Below are 21,977 nucleotides of genomic sequence, written 5' to 3'. Positions count from 1 at the left end.
TTTGATTTTAAAATTGTTTAATGCTGCTCTAAAACTGAAGACAGACAAAAGGTAAGACCAGAGAAGAAGAAGGAAAAGAGGCTGTCACTGGGACAAAAAGGAAAGACTAGACATGCTGGAAGTTCTGGATACTAAACATTTAGATGTTCTGCTAAAACGAGCTGCTTGGTGCAGATTAGCATCATGCTGCTGAAATTCTACAGGATGCTATTTGTGTCAAAATAACAAAAAGTCAAATTTAGTTCAATATTTCTATTTCTGTTCAGAATTTTACAGAAACATTTATTGCATGTTATAATTTGCCATCCTGAGAAGTTATAAAATAACTTATATATAAATTAAATCATTGCACTGTGGTTCACTTTTCTCACCAAAAATTATGAAACTGAAAAGCAAAATCTTGATCACTGATAGAAAGGTGGGAAAATTGTAACCAAATGCTTCATAAATGCATCTTCCAGCCTCCATTCTGCACACTTTCAATATTAATAGTTACTTACAGGCATTTCAAAGACAAGAGCAAATGTGCGCACATCCAAGCAAACTCTATTTATGTGCTGGACCAAAGAAACGATATGTTCCTACAAAACCGGGAAACATCTGCGGACTAGTTTTTAATTCTTGTTTCTGATCTGCAGCTACTGGCAGAGAAAAAACGCTTTTGTGTAAATGTTTTAAGAATGAAATTGGTACATGGAGCAAAACAGCATCAACACCTTTCCCCCTTTTTTATTTTGACACAAATTTATTATCCTAAATGTCTCTAAGTGGCATCTTATAAGCTTCAAATGTGTAAAGTTAGAAGTGTATAAGTGTTAGTGTTGATTTATAATTACTGAAAGCATCTGCTGACCTTTAGAAAACAGGAGACCAGCGTCTTATATTTTCATGCCAGCAATTAAATGAAGTGATGTTGATGTTATATAATCAATCCCACAGGTGTCCCCTTCAATTAAAGTCATTAACCTTGGAGCTGTGGTTGTGTGAGAAGTTATAAGTGTTAAATAAGCCGCTTAATTACTCTGAGACATAAATACTTTAAGCTAAAGCATCTAGAGTATTTATGCCACTTGTTAAGCCGTGTTTATTTTAATAAGTGTTAACATGCTATGATATTAATGTGAGAATCGATGAACTTTTATATATCTGCACTGGTGAAGTGCACTCTGTTACTCGCCCTGTCCCTCCTGGGCCTGGAAAACAAGCAAATTGACGCAAAAACAATAAATTTTTTAACCATTTATAAGAAAACACAAAGCTGTTACTTTCCAGAGTGCTTGCTTCTATCATATTTCTGCCCTAAACCTAACATGGTGGGGAGTGTATGCCTGTTATTCTTTCAGAGGACCAGCTACACACTCGTAGCTACAGTCTACATCGAATGCAGTACCTTCGAGCCTATTTCACGGCTCTTGGCTCTCATCTTGTTGGCCAGAGATTCGGCCATGTCAGCTCTCTCCTCGGCCTCCTCCAGCTCATGCTGAACCTTCCTGAATCTGGCCATGTGCACATTGGCCTGCTCCTCCTGGGGAACAATTGTTTTCAGTGCGATGGCGCTCTGACACTTCACTGTATCTCTGAATATATTTGTGCCGACAGTGATTCACTCACAGCTTCTTCAGCTTGTCGCTTGTAGGCTTTCATCTTGCTCTGGAGTTTGTCCACCAAATCCTGCAGCCGAATGTTGTTTTTCTTGTCTTCCTCGGACTGAAAACACAAGATGAACATCTCTTACAAACAGGAGAGACAAGAAAAGACAAATATCCATTCTCATTTTTCTTAACTGCTAAAAACACCAGCTAACTTTACCTGATAGGTTAACTCTTTGATTTTCCTCTCATATTTTCGGACTCCTTTAATGGCCTCAGTGGAACGTTTTTGCTCGGCTTCAAGCTCGTTCTCCAGCTCGCGGACCTGGAGACGTGAGGAAGTAGATTTTAATAACTCTTCTTTAAAATGTTGCTTCAGTTCATTGAATTTTACAGCACTGGTTCATGCACCGCTGTCTGAAGGTCCCATCACAGCAACTAGGTCAGGTTTAGGTCTGAACTGGGTCATTGCACCATTTTGATTCTTCAGCTGTTCTGTTGCAGATTTGCTGCTGCTGTGCTTGGACCATTGCCCTGTTTCATTAGGACAATGAACTCCTCTTTGTGCCAATGTGTTGACTCTAGAACACTTTGGTATAAAGAGGAGTTCATGATCACCTCAATGACTGCAAGGTGCCCAAATCAACAGCCTTCCACTCCCGTGCTAAAAGCTGCTATGGAGTGTTTGGTTTTGTGCACTATGGTCAAACGTCTCCATTTTAGTCTCACCTGTCCAAAGGACATTGTTCCAGAAGTCTTCTAGTTTGTTCAGCTGCACGTTTGCAAACCTAAACCACGCTGCCCTGCTCTTTTTAGACAGATGAGGGTTTCTCGTGGGAACCCTTCCAGACAAATACAGTCACGAACATTTAGCATGCTAACTGATGCCCATAGAGTCTGCAATGAAGCTCGTGGATTGAAAAGTCTGACTTTGGGGTAAATTTGTTGGGAAGGCTGGCAGCTCTGTCTTAAATGTTTTCCACTGGTGAATAATATTTTTCTTTGTAAAATTGTTTAGAAATGGCTTTATGACTCTTTTCAGACTCATGGGCACCAACGATTACTTCTCTAAAATCATTACTGATGTCTTTCCTCCTTGGAGCCTTGTTAACACATCTGAATCCTACAGACCAGCAAAATGCCAAAACGTCAGCTTTCACAGAGGTGCTTATTTTTTACTGATGATCAATGAATGAAGTACATTTGATTACCTGCACCTGGCTGCTACTTTCCCCCTTAATTCCCATGGAAACAGTAAGGGCATATTTAGTTCTTCACATACTGCTTCTGCATTTTGGATTATTTAATTAATTTGAAATAAATACAGACACAGTGCATTACATAATCTGTTGTTATTCATCTGTGGTTGCATTTGTCTCATTTTAAGACCTGCTAAGGACTTAGCGAAGATTATCTTACACACTCTTTAGAATGAAAAAAGGGTTGTTAGACCACCTACTGTACCACAAACCTGTTTCAGTTTCATTTTTAAATGTGTTCTAAAAATACAAGTGGTTTGACATTTAGTGGCTTACATATTTTATGCAGATTCTTATAAATTAACTTCTAATTAATTCTAAGAATAAAGCATATTAATGGAATTTTGTTCCCACTGTTAAAATGTAATTTCATAGCCATACACACCCTGGCCTCCAATTTCTGAAGCTGCTTCTTTCCACCCTTCATGGCCAAGTTTTCAGCCTCATCCAATCGGTGCTGAAGGTCTTTCACCGTCACCTCCAGGTTCTTCTTCATCCTCTCCAGGTGAGCGCTGGTGTCCTGCTCTTTTTTCAGCTCTTCCGCCATCATGGCAGCCTAGAGACACCGAACCATGAGCACATCACATCTTTATTACAATCAAACGTGTGATAACTCAAATAAAAGCCCCGTAAGAGTGTCATACATCAGTAATGGCTTTCTTAGCCTTCTCCTCGGCATTCCTGGCCTCTTGAACGGCTTCTTCTATTTCACAGTGAAGCTGAGTTACATCCGCCTCAAGCTTCTTCTTGGTGTTTAGAAGGCTTGTGTTCTGGAAAAGATAATTAAAAAAAAGACTGTGACCTGTAAATCCTGCAGGTCAGAATGGGTTGTTGAACAGGTGAGCAGCCTACCTGAGAATGCAGAAGTCCCGCGCGCTCGCTGGCATCGATCAGTTCCTGTTCAGCCACTTTTCGACTGCGCTCCGTCTGCTCCACAGCAGCTCGAAGCTCTTCAATCTCGGCCTGCATCAAGGCCGTTCTGCGCTCCATCATGGCTACTTGTTCCTTCATATCCTCCTGTCCTCTCACAGATTCATCCAGGTGGATTTGGGCATCCTGCAAATGCATTCAGGTGAGCGTCCAGTTAATTTGTCTTTGCCCACCTGAGAGATCTCACTGACCAACACTTGTCTAACTTGAGCATCAGGTCATAATTTACAGTGTATGGAACAGCTTGGTCATCAGCTTGGTTATAACTTAAGCTAATTTAGCTTCCTATTCGTATGAGGCAGGTTCCTATGTGAACTAAACTGATATTCAGGTTCGGTAACATAAACATTTAGTGGCAGCAGTCTTCCAGCTGGGTGTCTTTAAATCAAAAAAGCGATAAACAAAGGAGCTCGAGTGAAACAGTAGGAAACAAACAAGATGGAGAGACATTTCATGTTGACATTTGTATTTCATGTTAATCCGAGAAAGAATTATTTTGGGCTTTTGTCACTTTTATTAGGTTTTGTTTGTATTAAAAGGTGACAGAGAGAGAGGGTCTCGAATCAAATCTGGGTTTCTTCATTTGGCCTGATTCACTTTTTGAGCTAAAATTGTGCCCTGGTCTAATTTTTGGCTCTTCAAGCTTCAGCCACACAGGCCTAGAGACACATCGGCAACCTTCTGGAAACCTCTGGTTGCTAGGGAGAAATGTTCATTCTCAGACTGGTGAGTGGCTGCTTGAGGTGAAACTGGTTGCTAAGAGGATGCTGCAGCAAAAATGTCCTTCTGATTGCTGCGGCTGCCTGTAGTTTGCATGGAACTTATATGCAAAGACTCTTGTTACTCCACTCTTATCTTCCAAACCTGTCTCTATTTTGCTTATACAAACACGCTTTCAGTATTTCAGCCAGTTCTTAAAGTTTTGCATGAAAAAAAAAACCCTTTCGTGAATGTTATAAAGGTATTAATGTGTGGTTGTACCTTGAGTTGCCCCTGAATGTTCCTCAGGTGTTTCTGAGCCTCGGCCGCCTGCCTGTTAGCATGGTTCAGCTGGATCTCCATCTCGTTCAAGTCTCCCTCCATCTTCTTCTTCACCCTCAGAGCGTCATTCCTGCTGCGGACCTCGGCGTCCAGAGTGGCCTGCATGGACTCCAACACTCTCTGATGGTTCCTCTTCATCTGGTCGATCTCCTCGTCTTTCTCCGCTGATTTCCGGTCGACTTCAGCCTTCATCTGGTTCAGCTCCATCTGTACATGCAGGATCTTCGACTCCTCCTGCTCCAGGGAAGCCTTAAAAACATTTCAGTTGCGTTTCACCCTGTAATGGTAAGAATGCAGTATTTTTCTGATTTTCCTCACTTCCTTTTGAGTTATACCTCAGCTTCTTCCAGCGCAGCCTGCATGTCATATTTCTCCGTTTCCACCTGCTTCTTGAATTTGTCGAGCTCGTGAATCGTCTTTCCGCTCTCCCCAAGTTGTTCTGTTAAGTCTGAGATCTCCTCTATGTGTTGGAAAATCAGAATTGCAAGAAATTTTCAAAAAATCTTTTTTAAAGTTGTTGATCCACACAAAACATTCTGATCTGACTCACGCTGCAGGTTTTTATTCTCCCTCTTCACCGTCTCCAGATGATCCAAAGCTTCCTCATATGAGTTCTTCAGTTTGAAGAGCTCGGTGCTCAGAGATCGACTCTCTTTCTGAGTTCCCTCGAGCTCAGCCTGAGACTCCTCGTACTTCTGCTTCCACTCAGTCAGAATCTGAGCTCAGGGAGACATTCGCTGGTCAGAATTAATGCTGTAATATGTGTGTGATAATTAATATAATAAATACATAATACCTTGTCAAAGTTTCTCTGCTTCTTGTCTAGTGTAGCAGCTAAGCTGTTGGATCGTTCCACATCCACCATCAGGTCCTCCATTTCATTCTGAAGCCGTTGTTTAGTTTTCTCCAGAGAGGCGCACTTTGAGTTCACCGCCTCGATTTGTTCTTCAGCCTCTTGCAGACGCTGGGCAAGCTTTTTCCTGTCAGAAGTAAAACCGCTTGTTTCAAATCAAAAAGTCTTAGTGTTTCTTTTGTGTGTTGTTCTTGGTGTTTTAGGACACATTTTTTCAGCCTTTATTTAACAAGGAAGCAAACTACTGGAGATTATGAATGTCATCTGTGAGAGGGCCCTAGATATCACAAGGTTAGGCAGCATTAACTAAGAAACCAAAGCTCCCAGAGAAACTCCGGGTTCAAATCCAGGACCCTCCTCTGTGAAGATAAAGATGGGGAGAGGCCATCCAGCCATGAGCACGGTATAATTCTTCCTCAGCACTTTTAACACCTCCATACTATTGTCTCATGTAGACTAGACTCACTAACTTTACTGCAACCAATCAAATATTAGCAGCTGTTCCAAAATGCTGCAGCCCAGACTTTACCTTAAAGCTCCAGTTTTAGTCTCACTCCCTTCTCACCTTTGTATTAAAATAGGTTTTCTTCTTTTTCTTTTTTTAACTATTTTTTAATCTTCCTAATCCTTTACCTCAAGTGAAGGAGCGAAGTCAAATATTAATCCTAGCCTCATATTTCTACAGGAATTGGCCCATCGGCTCGGTGAGGATAATGGAAAGTTTTATGGGGTCATGTATGATTTTTTAACATTTTGATTTTATTGTAATTTTCCATTTCTAATTGTAATAATTTACAGTGAAACACATCTAACAGGTCTTTCAGCCTTTTCCCTGAAAAATGATTGAAAACCACAATTAATCACATGAGAACATTTTAGAAAACCTGTCATGGATGGAGGAAACGTTACAGACCCTCCCCAATAACATTACAGGTTTCTAAATTAGTTCAAATCTTTCTGTCTTTTTAAATAACTGGTCTTTCCAGATAAGGTCCCGTGAGCTCAGAAGTGCCAGCGAGGACCTGAATCCAGGTTAACGCAGGATTCATGTTTTTCTTTGGGTTGACAACCCGGAGCTTTGGAAGCTTGAGTCCCCCACACCATCCTCTTGCAGCAGTCTAACAGTCCTATTTTTGTAGATTTAGTTATGCTGATTGTAGCTGACTGTAGATGCACTTAATTTTCCACATCATCATTAACAAGAAAGGAAAAAACTGGTTTGATTTAGTGTTGTGCTTTGTTGGAAGCAAAAATAAATTATGAATACCGTAGTAATGTGTATTTACTTGTTTACTCATTATTATATCAAAGTGCTTAAAACTGAGCGATATTTAGTCAAAGCCTGATGCACTGATCCGTTCTCGTTGTTTAATTACTTTGCCTCCTCGAGCTCTTCGGTGCGTTGGATGGCATCAGTCTCATATTTGTTCCTCCAGAGGGCCACCTCCGAGTTTGCCTTAGACAAACAGCGCTGCAGCTCGGCTTTGGCCTCCTGCTCCTCCTCATACTGCTCGCGAAGGAGGTCGCAGTCGTGACGAGCTGACTGCAGACTGTGAGCCAGGGCGTTTTTTGCCTGCAGAGGAACACATCAATATGAAACACCATGCGTGAAAAGAGTAAAGTAAACCAGCTGTTTGCAGGTGTGGCCGCTGATTACCTTCGTTTCCTCCTCTATCAGTCGTTTCAACTCATCAATCTGTGTTGTGAATCCCTGTTTGCCTCTTGTCAGTTGGGAGATGAGACTTTCTCTCTCTTCCATTTGTCGGGATAATTCGGCTACAGCAGCCAAAGGAGAGAAGAACACATTTTAATTAAGGCTCTGTCATTTTATCGACTCCAATAAAAGGAGGAATTACCGTTCTCAGTCTGAAAGCGGGCTCTCTGATTGCTAAGGTCAGAGATTTGCCGCATGTTTTCATCGTTTTTAGTTTTCAACTCCATGAGTTGATCTTCGAGTGAGCGACACATCTTCTCCAAGTTGACCTGTGAGAATATAAATGAACACAAGTGAGATATTCAAGCTGTTAAAACTGTTCCTCTTGTCACACTAAAACTAATTAAGATGGACTTATAGTGTGCTTTATTATTTTCTTCATATATATTCTTAAAAGCACAGTTTTAACTCAAGGTCAGGCTTCAGGGTGCCCTAAATGTTCTGTTTCAGGGAGGTTTTTTCTACTTTTCTTCTCTATCCGGTCGTTAAGTCTGACGTCACTAGCCGTGTCTGGGCCTAAACTCCGCTGCAGGTCCATATATCAAACGATCACTATGGCATTACTGAGAGTTGAAAAACTGTCTAAAGTCTTTCATCTTTAATAAAATGATCAGCGTTCTGCTCTACCAGGTGTAACAATTGAGTTTAACATCCAGGCATCCATGAAAACGGAATTTATGACATTTAACGGAGTTAGAAGTTAGCAGGAAGTTAGATCGCTAGCTTCTATCTAAATACAATATAGCATGTCCTGACTGCGGGGTTTTGGAAACAAATTAAAACGTACAGCGCTGTTATCACTTCCAACATAAATGAAGACAGAAAACTAAACAGCAGTGACGTTTGTAGGGTTACTGAAGTTTGGCTAGCTGGTATATAATGATGTGCTACGTGACCGCTAGCGACACAGCTATGTTAGCATAATATAAACAAGCTAACTTTCCACTCGATAAAAGTTAATGTGAGTGTTCTCGGTGGTCAGGAACAAATGTAATCGCATGGCAGGATGCTGTAAAAGGACCAAACTTCAGCCAGGAGAACAACTGAGATAATCCATCCACAATACGAGGTTAGTCATTCATATACTGCTGCATGGGCTGGGCTGTAGTTACATCCTAAGGTTTTAAAAACTAGCTTAAATAAATGATTAGCGGTAATAAAAGCCGAGGGAGGTCAACAGTGATCACTGACTGTTTTAGGAGCTTTTTGAGATTAAATAGAAGAAAATACATAACATTAAACATGTTATCAACACAAAAGCCATATTAAACGCAGACTACTTAAGGCCCGGAAGTAGGATTCGTCACTTCATCACTTAACGACTTGTATATGATGTTGACAAGACTGAATATACCTAACATGATATTTTCAGAAGCTCCACCCGCCTGCCATGATTGAAGCATAAGAATAACATGAATAAGCAAAATATCCTCAAAACTGTGGCTGAACTACTTGAGCAAAGCCTAAGGATGAAAAAGTGGAGTTCAGCAACATCACCTTTGCTTTTGCAACAGTTTCCATATTGCTGGCCAGATCATCAATCTCCATCTTCAGTTCACTCTTCTCCTTCTCCAGCTTCTGCTTGATTCGTTGGAGGTTGTCGATCTGCTCACCCAGCTCGGCCATGCTGTCCGCCTGCTTCTTGCGTAAAGCCGCCGTCGTGGCCTCATGGTGCAGCGTGGACTCCTCCAGGTCGCGCCGCAGTTTGAGGAACTCAGCCTCGTGCTTCTTGTTCATCTCGATCTGGGCGGCAGTGGCTCCTCCGGCCTCCTCCAGCCTCTCGCTGATCTCATCGAGCTCCCTGGCGAGGTCAGACCTCTGCTTCTCGATCTTGGCTCGGACCGCCCGCTCGGCCTCAACTTCTTCCTCCAATTCTTCAATGCGAGCCTGAAAGCAGAAAAACACAACACACGGTATCACCAAGACTTAAATAGGTCATTTCTAACAGGTTATTAATTTATGGTCTAACTCTGAACTTCATACATGGAGCTCCTTGATTTTCTTCTGGAGCTGGTTGTTTATAGCTTGCTCGTCCGAAATTTTGCTGAGCAGCTGGCTGTTTTCAAATTCCTTTCTGTGAAGATAAGAAGATATGAAGTATTTAATCAGCTCATTTCCACTTGAACACAAAACCACTGCAAAAGCTTACTTCTTAATTTTCTCCTCAGCTTGTTGTTTGTCATTTTCCAGGTCCATGAGGGATTCCTGCGTCAGCTTCAGATCCCCCTCGAGCTTCCGTTTAGCTCTTTCCAGGTCCATGCGGATCTTCTTTTCTTGCTCCAGTGAACCTTCAAGCTTTACAAGCAAATTGCACAAAATTAATTGAGATATTTAGCGACAACAGGGTCTGAAAGTAGTCACACCAGCTCACGTCATCCACTTGCTGCTCCAGCTTAGACTTGGCTTTGGTCAGAGTGTTGACTTTGTCCTCCTCTGCTTGAAGGTCATCCAGTGTTTGCTGATGAGCCTCTTGGAGAGCTTTCTTCTCCTTGCTGAGTTTGGTCATGTTTTCATCCTGACCAGCCAGCTCCTCCATCAGGTTTTTAACCTGCAATAGGTCATAGGTCACCGCTATGAACATCAGAGTACAAACAGAAAATAATCCTAAAGCACACAATGAGTGAGTCCTCCTAGACTGAAACAGTAGATGGATTTTTGTCACATGACTTTGTTAATGTAACACTAATAGAGGGTGAAGGACGGGCATTGACTTCTTGGTCTAAAAAGTGAAGCCGTCACAGGTGCCTTAAACCTGCATTCTTTTAAATGGCCACCAGGGGGGGGCGATATCTGTGAAACTACACTTCAGCTCTGTACTTTCCTGACGACTTCCTGTGTTCAGTCTTGCACTTTGAGTTATATTGAATAAAATTTGGGTCATTGTATGCAAACTTTTTAAAACCAATTTTATCAGAACATGTTTTTTTCTTATTGTTGCAGCGGTCCTTTGATGAATAAAGCTAAATATGTCTCACTAAACTAAAGTTATGTCTCTGTTCCCATTTTGCCGCTTTGGACTGAATCCGGGCTTCGGATTAGATCTAAGATGTTCACGAGGTTGTGAGACTTGCTGGTAGAAGATCTTGGGACCTAAAAAGCAGCTGCAAACATGCGAACATTATCATTTAGCTCTTAGCAATCATGGTGTCTAAGTGCATAGAGCTGCGACAAGGCAGCCCCTTGTTGTTTTTGGTAATCTTGATCTATATAAAAGCAGAAAAGGCAAGGTAAAAAGCATTTTACTGATACCCCTCATGTATTTGTACAGATTGTGCAAAATAAATCCACCAACTTGACGGTGTTTCTACATGAACTGCCATTAAGTTTGTTCAGGTTTTCATATTTCATGTGAAAGTGTTCAACATCAAAAATGACAACGCTTCATGTAGAACAATTCACAGAAGATTTTTCCTCCCTATCACCAAAACTAAAATGTCCATTAAAAATCACAAACCTTGTTTTCGGTAGCATGTTTCTCCTTCTCAACTTTAGCCAGCGTGAGCTCCAGGTCATCGATGTCTTTTTTAAGCTCAGAAGATTCGTCTTCGAGCTTCCGCTTCTTGGCGGTCAACTCTGCGTTCATCTCCTCTTCGTCCTCCAGCCTCTCCGACACCTCTTTGAGTTTGGCCTCCAGCTGAATTTTGCTTTTGATCAAACCTTCGCATCTCTCCTCTGCATCACAAAGATTTTCAGAGTCCTGAGAAAATGAAATGATATACCAGCATTAATAACGAGTGCGTGAACTCTGATTTGACTGACTGAATGTTATTTGACACTTACAGCTTGTACTTGCAGGAGGAGGTTATTTTTCTCCTGCAACAGAGAAACCATTTTCTCTTCGAGCTCCTTTCTCTTGGCCTCTGACTTTGCCAGATCGTCTTTACACTTGATGAAGTCTTCTTTCATTGTTGCCATCTCCTTTTCAGTTGCTGCGCTTTTTAGAAGTGGCTTTATTTTAAAGAACAGCTTCATCCATGGCCAGTGTTTGACATTCATGAACGAGCGCAGGTTATACTGGAGAATCCAGATGCAGTCTCTGAAAAACATACAGTTTTTATTCCCTGCAGTGGTTGTTTTTTAGGATTACTGAGGAGTATTTGTAATGATTGGCCACCTTTGTGCGATTAAATTGGAGAATTCTTTTCTCATCAGATAGCCACGACACAGAGCTTGAGTCTGGGTCACAAGAGAAGCCAGCTTTTCATCTCGCAGCTCCTCTAGAGTGCCGAGTAAGCCAGCTTTAAAGAATACCTGCAAACAATATGGCGTATGAACAGATCAGTTTGTACCTAAAAGCTTTTAGAACTTCACAGCACTCTGGACAAATACCTTTGTGGTACCAAACCGGTACTGTGTGTGGTCAATGTCAATCGAACCAAGAAGCTTCTCAGAAGCCTTCTTTCCATCGATGAACTGTCCCTCTGGGATGGCACTGGCATTCAGGATTCTGTATCTGTTGTGGATAAATGGGAGCAATCATAAACGCTAAGGATTTAGTTAAATGCTCATTATTAGCTGTTTTTGAATTGTAATCAGTGCCAACCGCTGCTTAAAATCGGCATAAAGGATCCTGCTGGGGAATCCTTTCCTGCAGATCCTGATGCCCTCCAGCACACCGTTACAGCGCAGCTGGTGAATGACCAAGTGGTTGTCCATGACACCTGCAGTGAAGTTGACACAACAGATTATAATAATCAGGTAATAATTTGTATTTTTTTGTCTTAAATAAGTGTTTTCTTTCATGTGTACCTGGTTTTTTAATCTCATTTGGAATCAAGCATCTGACAAAGTGAGGATGTGTGCTCCTCAAGTTGGTCATTAGCTTTCCGAGATTTTCCTGCAGAAGAACAATTACCAGATCTCTGAGGTTATCACACATTTAGAATAAAGGTGCAAATAATCCAAAATCAGTTCAGTTCAGCATTCACACCGGGCACACATAACTTGGAAAATTAGACTATCAAAAGGAATCGTGGACTCGTCCTCTTGGGAAATTAGGTCAAATTTAAAGGTCCTTGACATCCAAAAAGAGACTCTAAGAAACTTGTCAAAAAGCCAACATTTGTCAAGTGGAGTGATGTCAGCAACCTGACCTGAACATGAATGTGCAACATCTTTTTGAGCAGATTTGATCAATGAGCAGTTTTTAGTTTTGGTTTTACTGAAAACAAAAGTTAGGGATATCCCATCCATTAGACCAACAACTTCAAAAACAACAACCGAAGTAAACACGAGGAGGCTTTGCCACGATTATGGACACAAATTTCTCCAAGACCAACCCAACAAGTCATTAGTATTCAATTTGTGTTGCTTACTGGAGGATCACCACCCCTAAAAATCAAAACAGTGAAAGTTAACTTTCCACAGATCACTTCTGTACCCTGAAAACAGCAGACACTGTCTGAAATGAGCCTCCCTTCTTCTTTCCTCCCTTCTTTCCACCTTTGCCTCCTCCAGCATCACCACCTGATTCTGCAAAGAAGGAACCGAAATATTAGTTTGCATGTCTAAGGTTTGGAGTTCCCACTGATTTTCAGATTCAGGAAGTTTATTTCTGTGTGTGAAGCAGATATAATGCACCTGCTTCTGCACTGGAAAAAGAGGCATACAAGTACGACAACAGTTTCATTGATGACTTCTGGTACAGCTGCACCACCGACTCATTCAGTGGGTCTTTGTTCTTCTCCAACCAGCCGCTAATGTTGTAATCCACGCTGCCGGCATAGTGCACCAAGGAAAAGTGTGCCTCAGGTTTGCCTTTGACAACCTTTGGTTTCTGGAAAGCACTTGTTTTGCCAAGATGCTGGTCATAGAGTTTGTTCTTAAAAGAAGCATCTGAGGCCTTGGGGAACATGCACTCCTCTTCAAGGATAGAGAAGATGCCCATTGGCTGTTGAATACATAATGGAAACACATGAGATACGGTGTCCAAAATGAGATCTGATGCATTTATATCAGAATGTTTATCCCACCTTTTCAATGAGCTCAATGCAGGCTGCCAGGTCCATACCAAAGTCAATAAACTCCCAGTCGATTCCCTCCTTTTTGTATTCTTCTTGTTCCAGCACGAACATGTGATGGTTGAAATACTGTTGCAGCTTCTCGTTGGTGAAGTTAATGCAGAGCTGCTCCATGCTGTTGAACTACAACAAGAACTCAGAATTCAACAAATAGGAAAGAGAGTATATTTGACTGCGAGAGTCGAAACTTACATCAAATATCTCAAATCCAGCGATGTCCAACACGCCGATGAAGAACTGCCTCGGCTGCTTTGTGTCCAACATCTCATTGATCCGAATGACCATCCATAAGAACATCTTCTCATAGACAGATTTGGCCAGAGCACTGACTGCATTGGCGACCTTTTTAATGATACAAAGTAGGTAAGAAAATACTGTGTGGGAAAAACAAAAAATACAATTACAGATAGCTAAAGGCTGTAAAGGAAAGTATACCAAGGTAATCTGGGCTTCTTGCACTTTATCCAGTCTATAATAATGTTCAGGCTAGTGAGCCAGTTCATTAAGGGGACACTGACATCAGTGCAGGGTGATTTTGTACACTAAAAAAATGAAACATCACTATTGTTGGTTTTAAGGAATCCTCTTGTACTCCTAACTCATAATAAACCCACTAGATTAGTGTTAGTATTAATTTGACCTGACTCAATGAAAATCAGTTGAGTTAACCTGCAAAAATACAATATTTCACTGAAATAACACAAATGACTTAAGTAAACCCAAACTGTTTCTTTGGAGTTCCTTAACACATTTGTGTGGAACCACTTTTTAAAGTAAATCCCCCCCAAATTTTTTTGAGTGTAGTTTTTGCCAGATGATACATTTTTATTTGTCTGCCAATTACACAAGGACATAGTCTAAGAGCTGTTAGCTCAGTCACACTAGAGGAAACCAAATAGGTGGGCAACCTCCTGTTGACTAGGAAAAATCAGTAGTTGCCCAGTGACTGTATTGGTGAAGGTTTGTGTGCACCAATGAGTGCAACTCATCTTCAATGTGTCTCTTAAAAGCAATATTGGACCAACTGACTGTATTATGGTTATATATGGTTATGCATCTGTCCTGCAGCAACTGTGTCACTGTGTATGGAAGAGTTTCTGTTTCAGAACTACGGTGTTCTGGCTTGACTATAAATAATAGTTTATGTGTATGTAGACAACAACAGATTTGATATTTTTGCACATTTATCATAGTTAATTATCAAATTACCACAAACAGCTTGCATAGAAATTACAAGCTGATATTCAATCACACACTGATTTGTCTTACTGCCATTTTAAATTCATTATACAAGGTTGCAATAATTTTGTGCAGCAGTCTCCAGCCACCGTTTAGCATAACTGTATGACTGGGGAGAACATTACACTAACATCACTTTATGACATTTTAATACATGGCAATGACATCATTGTGGCTGGACTTTAAAGGAATTGTTTATATGGTCTGAAAGAAGCTTATTTTGAGTTCCTTTATAAGGACTCAGTCTTTGACAGGTGCTGATTGACTTAAATGTCAGACTCGGAAAGCAGTTCTGCTGGAGCAAAGACCAATTAATGTTGTTTTTGATGGGGCTTTGAGACTTTTTACTTTAGTAAATTGGCATCCAACTACAGTCCATCTCACCTGCGCTGCTCTTCTTTTCTTGCTATTTTGCATGTATATAGAAAGGTGCCCAAGCAAACAAATGCAGGAAGATTATGCCTACAAAAACTGTATTTTGTCTAAGCCCTTGAATCCACATTATGTATTTCTTACACAGAGAAATGTGAGTCCTTGACAGTCTAGTTAGTACAACTGTTGCAATCATTAGTTGCTATTTATCTTAGACTGGAAAATGTTATCAGTATTTTTAATTCCACCTGGGGGCCTAACAAGTGAGGCAGACAACTCTATCTGCCAAAACAAATGTAAAATCCAAAGAGATTTTATTAAGCTCTGAAGCTTATCCCTGATTCAGCAAAGTAGTGGAAATGAACTTCACAGGGATGATCAAACACCAAATCTCCCTGATTAGGTGGAATAATGGGAACCAGTGAACATGTTACCAGCACCTAACAGGATTCATCACATTAAAGTCCATTAGAAATCTTTGTACTGTGAGTTTTACATACTTTTAATTTTCTATTTAATTTTTGTCATTGGGTTTTATCTTGGAGTCCTTGGAGATGACAGTTCTTATGAAACATTCATGCCCTTCACACAGATCTGACTCTGATCACAGGATTTGTTTTCCAGCTGATGTGAGGAGGATAGTGACAACACTTCTCTTTGCATCATTCCCTCCCCTCTGGTGCAATAATTTAAACTATCAGTCCAAGCTATTGCGCTTTAAGAGTCTTTATGCTGTTACTGTACCTGAGGGACTGTCTGGCCTTTGGTGACATATTCATTCCCCACCTTCACTCTGGGGTAGCAGAGTCCTTTCAGCAGGTCAGCAGAGTTCAGCCCCATGAGGAAGGCGACTTTGTCTGCCACTGAGAGACAAAAGGACTTCTTTGACATAAAGACATTCATGGTGTGTTTATTGATAATGAAAAGGCAGAAGGACTCACCCTCAGTGCCATCGGGCTCGGCCTGCTCCTCACGCTGCTTCTGCTTGAACTTCATGTTCCCATAATGCATCACAGCGCCAGTCAGTTTGTAGATGGAGACTTTTTCTTCACTGCTGAAGCCCAGGATGTCGATGGCAGTCTGTGAAACATGACAAATAATGAGCTAAAGTTTAAATGTGTATGTCACTGCAAATGATTAGAACTGCAGAGCTGACTCACGTCCGTGGCCACCAGCTCTTCTATGTCACTGATGCTGGCCACAGAAATCTGCCCCTGACTGATCATGGGGAAGTCATACGGGTTTGTTGTTATGAGGAGCATTTCTGAGGAGAAACAGAACATTTCTTATAAAAATGTCTTAAAGTTAAATCATGCTTTAAGAGCTAATATGCTCACATTACCTATAAGCTCTGGCTTGTGCCCGGTCAGTATCTGATAGAAGATGTGGTAGCTCCTCTCTTCAGACAACTGGAAAGTCACTCTGGACTTTTCCAGCAGATCTACATGGATTTACAGGAAATAATTAACAATCCTGACCATCTAATACATGTTGTTTAGATAGCATGTACATATGTTTGCAACTCATTTAAATGTTCCTCAAATTAAATCTTTTTTTTTTTTTGTTTTTGCTTTGTTTTATTATATTTTGACTTCTTTAAACGACCTTAAGTCATTGTAAACCTATGATGGTTTTCATGTTTTTGTCTATTGTGTTACGTACATTGAGATTGCATGTAGTTAAATGTGCTATATAAATAAAATTGCCATTATATGAGGATGAATCAATTACGTAAAACCAAACTTACAAGTTTCTATATCAGCAGAAGACAGTTTTCCTGTAGTTCCGAAGTGAATTCGGATAAATTTGCCCTGTAAAAATATAAAGTGTGTGAAAACCCTCAAAGAAAACATAATACAAATGTCATCCATTGGATTTATACCCACCAAAACCCACCAAACAATTAAATTACACATCTTTCACTATTCGGTTTTCGCTGATTTAAAAACGTACAAATCTTGAGGAGTTATCGTTCCTCACAGTCTTGGCATTCCCAAAGGCTTCCAGCAGGGGATTCGCTGAAATGATTTGATCTTCCAGCGTCCCCTGAAAAACAAGACCAGCACCATGTTTGGGATTTGGTATTAAATCCAGGCTTCGGATCATGAGCTGGATTCTTGTCTCACTATCACTACCTGGATTTTTCCAGCAGAGTGATCCTTCTTGTCACCACCGGACACTGCGATTGTCGCAAAGTACTGGATGACACGCTTGGTGTTGACGGTCTTTCCTGCACCAGATTCTCCACTGTGAAGACAGAATATAATACAATACTTGAAGTCGGTCAATAAAAGCACTTCATTTTGTAATGTTTTGGAATATGAGGCTCGTTTTTAGCTTCCATGCTCAGACTCACGTAATCAGGACAGACTGGTTCTCACGATCTGTTGGGGAGAACATAAATATAGTACAAAATAAATAAATATAGTTGTACTTCAGTACAAATTTGTACAAAACAGTCATGTGAACTGCTGGTTTGTCTTTAATAATCTTCTAAAAGCTCACAGAAAGTCTTTCTCTTTCTCACCTGTAAGCATATTTTGATATGCATTATCAGAGACAGAGAAAATGTGTGGTGGGGCCTCCATGCGCTTTTTCCCCCTGTAGGCTGCCACCACCTGTGGGTCATAAACTGGCAGCCACTTGTAAGGGTTCACAGTGACACAGAAGAGCCCAGAGTAGGTCTGCAGAGGAGAATATAAGTGGGACAAATCAGCGAGTCATATAGAGAGACGAGAATGTCGTTTATTACTTACATAAATCATCCACGCCGCATAACGATCTTTGAGGTTAAACAGCACAGAGGGCTCATTGAGGTGCGTCATCATGGCCATGTCCTCGATCTTGTCGTACTTTGGAGGATTCATGGGAAGACAATCTTCGTCCTTAACTGTTACAATCTGTAAGAGTGGATGGAGAAGAGAAAAGGAAAGAGGAGTGATGAGATTCAGCACAATATAAAACTCAAAGAATCAGAAAAGCAAAATATTTTATTTTATTTTATTAGCTGCTACTGAGCTGGGCTTCGTTTGCTTCTGTTGTAGTTGTGTTTTGATTGTATGTGATTATATCTGAAAAATAGCCAAAGTTATTCTTGTGCTATTAGTCTGTAAGGTTCATTATGTTCTAATTTTTAACAAATGATATCTCTCAGTGGGCACACAAGGCATAAACTACCTCTGCCTGGTGTGTTTATGCGCTGACACAGTGGAAAAACCACCCAAAGGAGACGGCTAAATCATTTGCTGAATGTGATTAAAATTTGGTATCATGTGAGAAAAAACTTCAAAGAAAAAGATTCTCTTATAACCTGGAAGAGCAGAAGAGCATTTCTGCTTTAGGTTTATCATCTAAATGCGCATGTTTGCCTTTTCACTCTGAACAGGAGATTATTTCTTTAAATATCTGCAGCTGAGAAGTTTTGTAGAAGCACAAAATGAACTCGGAAGACCTCGTTTTGTGTTTGCAAAGACAACAAAGGACAGTTCAAACTAAAATGTCAGCAGAGGATTGGAAATCAGACGGCGATGGTTGCAGAAAGATGAAAACATTTTTAAAGAAAATCTAACAAAACTGAAACTTCTTTCTATCTGCTTTGTATCCAGAAGGACGCAGCATAAAAATCAACAAACATTAATGAACATTTACTGTGTTTTAAGTGCCAAAAAGATTATGACACTATTTTGGGGGAAATGCTCATAGACAAAATGTTACACACTGGATAAGACAAATAATTTCAAACTCTCCTCTAAAAACTGACATTTTTTTTTAGCTTTACGTATATGTATGTTTATGTAGTAGAAGTATACATATTGCCACATTTGGATTTACGTGTTGCTGGTTTGTTCATCTTTGACCTTAACCTTTTTCAGAATTGGACTAAGTGGTACTGACCTTTGGGAACCTCCTCACTCCAACCCTTTCGCTACCCTTACCGCTCCATCTTTGTTCTATCTCAAGAAGTTTTGACCTTTCTTTACTATTGTCTCCCTCCTTCCCCTGCAGGAGTGATGGAGGGAGATGAGGATGCGTGATACACTGAATGCATTACCAAACTCTATCTGCACAACCTTTTCTCTCTTCTGTTATTTCTTTTCCTTCTTCTTTCTTTCTCTTTCCTCTAACTGCTTTGGTGGAGCAACACATGGTGCAGAGGGCTTGAAAAGTGTCATGCACGCTGGCCGTGCATTGACTTTGTCTTTGTGCTCCAAAACAAATTGTCTGACGGACTGTTGGGAGGGTCATTGAAATAACTTCAGTGACCCTTCCTGAGACAGGAAGAGACTGAACAGGCTGATGTGGAGGGCCAGCTCTGTTCTAGGATGCCCTCTGGACCCAGTGGAGGTGGTGAGTGACAGGAGAATGGTGGCTACGCTGTCATCCCCATTGGACAACATCTCCCACCCCATGCAGGAGACTCTGACAGCACTGAGCAGCTCCTTTAGTGGCAGCTGCAGCACCCATGATGTGGGACGGAGAGATTTTGGAGGTCTTTCCTTCTAACTTCTGTCAGACGCCATATTAAAGACTTTGCAGATGACCACACATGCGCAGACAGACACACACACACACATCCAATACACCATGGTAGTCTCACTGATGTGCAATATTACCAAGTGCAATTTTTCTGATACAACATAGTATTTTATTCTGTTTTGTACAGTATGTTATTCTATTTTATCTCATTCTATTCTATAGATTCTTAATTTTTGCTGCTCTTAACTTTGTACTCTCCACTTTCTGCCGTGACCAAAAAATTTCCCACGAGTGGGACTAATAAAGGTTTATCTTATCTTAAAACCCTAGCCCTGGCCCTGGACAACCAGACTATGTAATTTCTCTACTCAGTTGTTTTCCAAAGTCTTGGCAATCAAGAAACAAGGAAAACAGTATTTATAGCTGACACACAAAGACTAATTTTGGCCTTTTCCTTCATGGATTAAGGTTAGAGTTGCTACCTACGATGACGCCGCGTGCACAAATATTCACCTCATCAGCTTCGGTCTTCACGGTGACTTGGCCACCTTCTCTGCTCTGGACGACGCCTTTGATGTACAGCTCCTTGGGTTCGGGCACGAAGCAGGCTGTTCTGGCATCAAACGGACGGTTCTGAGCCTCAATTCGCTCTTTCTCAGGTTTCCGGAGATAGATGGCTGCCGGCCCATACTGGGCCATTTCAGCATCGGTGCTCATGATGATATCTGAATTTTTAAAAGAAAAAAGGAACGTCAGGAAATTAAAAATAGTTTGCGAGAGAATGACTGTATTTTCTCACCCACCAGGTATCTAGACCCAGTTCAGTTAAAAATGACAGGGCAACAAGTGATTAAAAAAACAAATGCAGTCCTGAGTCAGCACTGTTGACAGGGACCAGAAGAGTAGATGGATGGTGTTCCAGCAGGAGGTTGAAACCCCTTTTATCAAGATGCTGCTGAAGCAAACCGGATGCTCCAAACTTGGCAATGTCACTCTGTCCAAATGTCAATCTCTCTGCATTATCGATCTCTGCTTAATCTCTGCGACACTTAAATATGGCACAGGATCTCACTGTGGTAATAAGAACATGTCACCAGCAGCAGGTGATGATCCTCAAGAACTATTTTTACATGCCTTCCATACTGTCGAGACCTGTCTCGGCTCCATCTGCAGGACGCGCGTCACATTTAACGCATGATGAATCTCTTAATCGGGTAATTCAGCGTGACAGCTTTGATTTGGAGTGGGAGAATTTGTCATTGTATTTATTAATGGGCATAAACCGGACATAAACATTGTCTGCATGATGTATTGTGACTTTCACGTTCATACTGGACTCAAGGACCAGCTGCTCATTCACCTCCAAAGCACCTTGTTTGGATTAACTGGCTTAAAGTCAGGAGAGATTAAAGAACACTGTTATTTCTGCTTTTACCATATTTCATCACATTCCATTCTTTTAAAGTACAGTCCATGCATGTGCATCAAAGAAGTGTAATCTATGATCTCAGTAGCATTGACCATCACATCACTATATCTTCAGTGTAAGACTAGCAAATACTGATATATTCTAGCAAAAGGTCAAAAATATGGCTTTCTAAATGGTATATTATCTGTTTTTGCACTCTATCAAATTTACATGTGCCATTAATACATATAAAATTCTTTTCAAAGGTTATCATGTCATTCTTGTCATGCCTGTTCAATGTTGTCACTTTGCATTCCAAAAACATTTTATTTATACCAGTGTACTTTTGCATACTAGAGAACTGGAGAGCAAGGCGGGTTAATGCTTGTTATTTTATATGCACTAAATAAAAGTTTATCGAGCATCACCTGATAGAAAAAACAGCTTATAATGAAAGAAAAAGTTAAACAAAAATGTAAAAATTAATATTCATTAATAATTAATAATAATTCTACATTTAAATCATTTTTGTATATACCTTAATACAAACATATTGGCAGGCATTGGTTTCTGGGTCTAACTCAGTGGCACTGTGCTTTATGCTTAAATTATTCACATTTAGATGCTTCTTGGCCTAGATGACTCCTAAAGTTGGTGACAGTCAGCCACCTTGGGGGAACGTGTCTGCTTTGATTACAAGTTAACGCATAACAGAGTTCAGCGAACGCCTCACTGAAGGCCGTGTGAACATCACAGGCGTATGGAAATACACGGTGACCGCTTTGTGCCACATTTAGACTAAGCATGGGAGAGTCTCTGTAATTTAATATGTCATCATATTAGAGGGAGAAGTGCACGGGAGCAGGTGTGAACGGCAGCTTGTCAGCTTGAAAATATATCACATCTACTCTTACGGTCAAGCAGTATGGAAGAATGTATGTTTACAGGCTTTGTAATAATAACAATAATAGCAAATTAAATTAACTGAAGTGTCAAATATGAACGCATAAATCTGATAAACAGCTTTGTCTTATATAATTTAAATGAGACATTTTTCTTGATTCATATTTATGGGG

At 40.6% G+C, this 21,977-nt stretch overlaps 1 protein-coding gene across 1 annotated transcript; it reads right to left on the bottom strand.

The window, feature by feature from the left end:
- LOC146388043 (myosin heavy chain, fast skeletal muscle-like) lies at positions 1 to 20,212 on the bottom strand. Its single transcript, XM_084925135.1, has 38 exons — positions 20,007 to 20,212; positions 17,774 to 17,917; positions 17,545 to 17,701; positions 17,374 to 17,401; positions 17,153 to 17,264; positions 16,971 to 17,063; positions 16,765 to 16,828; positions 16,360 to 16,458; positions 16,178 to 16,281; positions 15,959 to 16,097; positions 15,762 to 15,880; positions 13,599 to 13,748; positions 13,359 to 13,529; positions 12,967 to 13,276; positions 12,767 to 12,858; positions 12,136 to 12,223; positions 11,930 to 12,047; positions 11,716 to 11,839; positions 11,501 to 11,637; positions 11,167 to 11,422; positions 10,841 to 11,083; positions 9,758 to 9,934; positions 9,536 to 9,681; positions 9,370 to 9,460; positions 8,884 to 9,273; positions 7,529 to 7,655; positions 7,330 to 7,448; positions 7,049 to 7,245; positions 5,616 to 5,799; positions 5,370 to 5,535; positions 5,155 to 5,279; positions 4,760 to 5,068; positions 3,701 to 3,904; positions 3,493 to 3,618; positions 3,234 to 3,404; positions 1,810 to 1,914; positions 1,612 to 1,707; positions 1 to 1,525 (listed from the first exon to the last, which is right to left on the bottom strand). Exons 1-38 carry the CDS (start codon positions 20,208 to 20,210, stop codon positions 1,373 to 1,375), a joined length of 5,838 nt encoding a protein of 1,945 aa, XP_084781261.1. The 5' UTR covers positions 20,211 to 20,212; the 3' UTR covers positions 1 to 1,372.
- Positions 20,213 to 21,977: the final 1,765 nt, after the last annotated feature.

This window comes from Perissodus microlepis, chromosome 4, assembly GCF_051167445.1.
Source record: "Perissodus microlepis isolate ML-2025 ecotype Zambia chromosome 4, ASM5116744v1, whole genome shotgun sequence".
In the NCBI taxonomy this organism is placed as follows: Eukaryota; Metazoa; Chordata; class Actinopteri; order Cichliformes; family Cichlidae; genus Perissodus; species Perissodus microlepis.
This window is presented reverse-complemented; position numbering and strand designations above follow the sequence as displayed.

Coding starts and splice junctions, on each gene's coding strand:
- LOC146388043 (XM_084925135.1), bottom strand. CDS start 20,210: ATGAGCACCGATGCTGAAATGGCCCAGTATGGGCCGGCAGCCATCTAT. Junction 11,840..11,929: donor TATGCCGATTTTAAGCAGCG/GTTGGCACTGAT, acceptor TATCCACAACAG/ATACAGAATCCTGAATGCCA. Junction 5,069..5,154: donor CTGCGCTGGAAGAAGCTGAG/GTATAACTCAAA, acceptor AATGTTTTTAAG/GCTTCCCTGGAGCAGGAGGA.